Source organism: Hibiscus syriacus, unplaced genomic scaffold (genome assembly GCF_006381635.1).
Source record: "Hibiscus syriacus cultivar Baekdansim isolate YM2019G1 unplaced genomic scaffold, ASM638163v2 tig00110860_pilon, whole genome shotgun sequence".
Lineage (NCBI taxonomy): Eukaryota > Viridiplantae > Streptophyta > Magnoliopsida > Malvales > Malvaceae > Hibiscus > Hibiscus syriacus.
Genome location: NW_024062891.1, coordinates 281,137 through 286,136, shown reverse-complemented (window position 1 = coordinate 286,136; position 5,000 = coordinate 281,137). Strand labels below are relative to the sequence as shown.

At 32.2% G+C, this 5,000-nt stretch overlaps 1 protein-coding gene across 1 annotated transcript; it reads right to left on the bottom strand.

The window, feature by feature from the left end:
• Nucleotides 1–811: 811 nt before the first annotated feature.
• On the bottom strand, nucleotides 812–3,699 carry LOC120143691 (F-box/kelch-repeat protein SKIP30-like). The gene is made up of 2 exons (XM_039157946.1): nucleotides 3,565–3,699; nucleotides 812–2,005 (listed from the first exon to the last, which is right to left on the bottom strand). The coding sequence occupies exon 2, from the start codon at nucleotides 1,922–1,924 to the stop codon at nucleotides 887–889; it is 1,038 nt and encodes a 345-aa protein (XP_039013877.1). The 5' UTR covers nucleotides 1,925–2,005; nucleotides 3,565–3,699; the 3' UTR covers nucleotides 812–886.
• Nucleotides 3,700–5,000: the final 1,301 nt, after the last annotated feature.

Sequence of the window (5,000 nt, the reverse complement as noted above, 5' to 3'; positions counted from 1 at the left end):
AACCACCTAGGGGTCAAATGCATCCCATTATTTAGAAAAAAAAAATGAAATTTAATATAATATGTTAAAAAAATGGAAAAAATAAAAAAAAAAATTGTACCCATTATTTTTAAGAAAAGTAAATTAAAATTTTAGATTCCATTTATAAATTTTTGGATCCGCCGCTGTATATATATATATTTTACCGTTCGCTTCGTGTCACCACGATAACTTAATTTTCTTCAAATATATAATATCACTAACCTTATCAGCTCCATAAATTTCTTACCTTGACAGCCACGTCACTTTCAATGCAGACATAGGTGGCATGATTCCAAGTGTCGGATGATCCATTCCCCTCGGCTAACATGGCATTCAGTTTTAGTAGATCTAAGAAGAAGTGGTCCTATGGAGAAATAATCCGAAATCTATATTTATTCAATATCTTCTTGAATGTTAACTTATTATAACTCGTCAATATGACCATTAAATTTTTAACTACAAGTATATAAATGAAACCTAAACTAAATGTTTGATATGATTTAAAAATAAATAAATTTCAGGTCAAATAACAATAATCCCATTTAATTCGTGCATATAAACTTTTAAAGTTGAGTCTACTATTAAGTATTATGTTAATTAGGAAATAGCTATATCGAAAAGCGTCCAGCCAAATTAGGTTTCTTCATTAATTGGAATTTCTTTCGAACATGCCATCTTAAATTTACTTAATTTCATACCGCTAGTTTTATTTGATTTTTGAAAAGTCTCATTTTTAAAATCAAAAGGGAAAGAATCGGGCAAAGATGATTTCTCATCTCCAATCGGAAGGAACTCAATGCCTCAACATCAGTAGACATCCCAAACAAACTATTGAACAAAAATAAATAAATAAAAAGTTTGAGATCTAAATTCTTAGTTGTGTACAGCCAAAAATTGTTCCTCGGCACTTTGTCATCGGAGCTGCCTGACGCCACATAGGTCTATCACCCACAACTGTCAATATATCAACATCAGACATCGGTTGGATATCCCAATTAAATCGATCAGGGCCAATTACCCCTCCAATCACGTATATTTCATCTCCTAGTCCTGTCATTGCAAATCCGATTCTCCTACGAAACTCCGAAGATGATGTCACGACCTTTCTCACTTCCTTTACCTGCTTGAAAATAAGTCCATGACTCATGACGTAGAGTGCTTCCTGTACAACTGCCATTGGACCCTGGAGCCAACCGTAATCCTCCACTGTCCACCCAGTACCAACATTGTCCAGAACTTGAACTTTAGATAACCCCTTGTGCAATACATGCACCTTTCCTCCTATAACTAACCCTGTGCATGCCGAATTGTGGGTGCGGTGGAGATCGGGTATTGGAATCCAGACATCCTTCTCAGGATCATACATTTCTGCTTGAGATATAGATTTTCTGCAGCTGGTGAAACCACCAGCCACGATGATCTTTCCCTTCAAAACACAACATGCAAACATTGCTCGGGGTAAGATCATGGATGCACGTTGAGCCCACCGGCGCACTACAGGGTCATAGGACCAGACTTCATCGGTTGCAAAACTCCCGTCTTGATCACCGGTTAATGGGTCAACATCATCACTTCCACCACCAAGCACAAACAGCTTCCCACCAGTAGAGACCACACCAAAGTAAGCAAGGTGCCCGACCTTTGAGGGAAGCACAGGAAGAGTAATCCAAATGTCTCGTAAAGGATCATGCATCTGCCATAAATTTTCTGGATCAAAGGCACACACGCACATAAGCTCCTCTGCTGAGCCAATTTCCTGCCGAGCTTTAAACAGCTCCGGGCTACGAATGGCAGCTCTCCAGGAACGGGAAACAAGCTCCAACTTAGGATAAAGGTAGAAGGGAACCCGTGCTAGGCACCTAAGGGCAACAGCATCCGGAAGACCTTCAATTAATCCAGACATACTAACCAAGATTTCATTGATTTCAATGACTCTTCACTGACAAACTGTTGTTATGTCAATCACAGCAGTGGAACATGCAATCTGAAAGAGAAGATATGGACTTGTAGGTAAAAACCAAATCAGCAGTTATAAAACATAGCTCACAAACAAAACATTGAACTGCTTTCCTTATGTTAAATAAAAAAAAACTAGCTCCATTTCATTTGTTTTCTTTATAGCAATGAAAACTAATTATCAAGGGGCATTGGAAACAGCATGGCTAAGGATAGTTTATTGGTAAATTTTTTTCTATCAATAGTTCAATCGCAAGAAATCATCTCATTAACAATTTTCAAGTGCCTGAAGAAGCAAAAGGACTTGGTGGTTTAAGAAGGGAAGGACAAACCAACTGATAAACCACAACACAAACGGGCTACGATGGGAATTGTCTGCACATAAACTAGTTACTAATATGATCAAATAGAATGTGCTCAACTTCTAAGATTCCATTTTCCATGTTTGTGACTGCTGCATTTGCAACAAGCAAATAAGAAACGAATAGGTTCAGAAGACATTCTAATTACCATGCTTTTCATCAAACAAAACAAATCAGAAACGACAGTAAGATACCATCAATTAAGTTACTTTACGGGAAAAATAGGAGCTCTATTTATCAGATGTCTATTCATGGACCAAAAAATTCTAGTTCTGAATAATAGCTCCAGAAGAATTAAATGTTATATTTTTTATCACTTAAACTTAAGTTTTATTAGTATTAGATGATATAATTCGACACTTGATATATAAAATGCTAGGTGTATGTTAGATTGTTAGATGAAATGTTTACGAGTATAGTAATTTATGTATTTTTATAATTTAATTACAATTAAATAGTTGATGAATTTAATGTTCATTAGGTTGTTAGATGAGCTAAACTACTAAATTTAGTGATTTACTAGTTATTTTATCTTTATAAAAATACTAGTACTTGTTATGAAAACTAGAAAATATGCTTCTAGAATTCTTATTCCGTACTACAATTACAATATATTGTATTTTTCTAAGTTTGTGTTTCTATTTTAACCAAGGAAATATTCTAGAAAAAACATAGATTGGAGCAATTAAATTCAACTAAAAGCATTCATAAAAAAAATCTAACAATATTTCAAAGTGAAATCATGTAAAATTTATTTAAAATTTCTACACATAGATCTAAAATTCCATGCGAAAATTTCGATTTACAGTACTAATTTTTTGGCCTACAGACGAATTTTCTGACTCTGCCCTGAATAAAAAGCACATTTACAAGCAAACGTGACAGCATAATATATTTCATTGCCCCTAATCGATTGAATTTCAGCATCAAAGACACACTTGATTCACTTGATCAACTTGTTAATCCAAAACCCAGAACGAGATGATAAACCAGAGAAATTCGTGAAATTGAGAACAAAACCCTAAAATTTCAGCTCAAGAAAATTAATATTTATCTTGAAAACAACCACCGTTCATTCATCTTCACATCAAACCAGATTCTAACTCACCATTAAAGGAAAAAAGGTATTGAATAATTCCAAAATCAAATCAAGATTCTGTACTATAGGGAAAAAAAGGTTCAAATTTTAAAGCTCCTGAAATGAACAAGAGAAACGATTCCTTACCTGAAAGCCAAGACTCGGAAAAGAAAAAAAAAATTGAGCTCCGATGTTTGCCTGCGGAGAGATAATATTCGAGATAGAAGGAGATACAGCCAGAGACTTTTCACAGCTAAGGAAACGCCGAAGTTACAAAAACAAATGATTTTTTTATCTGAAATATTAAATCAATCTTACTTATTTATAAATTAATTTAATTTACATGACCAAAATAAAATTTTGGTTTTTTTTTCTAATTTGGTTATTTGATTGAGCATTACAAAGACTTTATTTGGTAAGGGAAAAAAATAAAATTATTAGTTCATGTCTCCATGAATTATAGTAAATAAGATAATTATGTATTGTAGTAAAATTTTAAAATCAAATATATTTAATTTACTTTATCGAATAATGTATAAAATGATAAAAAGGATATATTTGTTTTTCAATTTATGGACATTTTAAAATCTAAAACAAAAGGAGCATAAGGCGTGTGGAAAAGTGGAGTGGATATTCCACGCGGGATGCCGTTTGATTTGCTCCAGTCTTCCTTGACACGTAAAATGAGGATTATATTTATATTATTATATAAAGTTGAAATTTCCTAAAGAAAGTAATTAGAAGTAAAATAAATAGTTGGGCACGGCATCATCAAATTTATGACAATGCCACATTTACTGTTTGATGTACATTTTACCACTACTCATAAATGTGCACCACCAATGACTACTTAGGTATAGGTATCAACATTACGATTTTTATAAAAGAAATCAAATTATTTGTTTTTAAATTGATTTAAATAAATATTTTAAATTTTTATGTAATTAGTTTTTATAAACATTAGGAATAAGTAGATTCTTAATTTCGATAGTAATTTTCATATGAGTCTTAATTGAGACTGATTTGTAACGTATAAACATATATTTACATGTGTTGGTTCGTTTTTAATTATCTTGTGTAAGGTCGTAGATATTAACATAATTAAGATTAATATGTTCAAACACTTGATTGTGTGAGGCATGTGACATATTTGAGAATAAATATAATTCCTCTAGGTACTCTAAATTTAAAAAGGTAGGAATGATCTAATAAAGATAAAACTGTGAAAATCTACAATGATTCTTTTGTTGTAATGAAAAAACACAAAAAGACTCTCAAATTTTATGTTCTGCAATATTCAATTGTTTTAGACAAGGTAATTGTTATTTCTTTTTTTATGTTGGGTGATGACGTTAATAGTAAAGATGTCTTAACTAAAATAAGCAAAAAATTGTTTATAAAAAGTCTAATTCGTCAAAAGAATAAATAACGAGAAAGATAAAATTATCACTGATAATCGAGATTGTGTTATGCATGATATTACTAGTGATGATACAATTATGAATAAAATTGACACTTATGATTGATGAGCTTATGATGTGAAGAGTAAGTTATTGCGTACGTCAACACTTGAACATAGTTTA

Coding starts and splice junctions, on each gene's coding strand:
- LOC120143691 (XM_039157946.1), bottom strand. CDS start 1,924: ATGTCTGGATTAATTGAAGGTCTTCCGGATGCTGTTGCCCTTAGGTGC.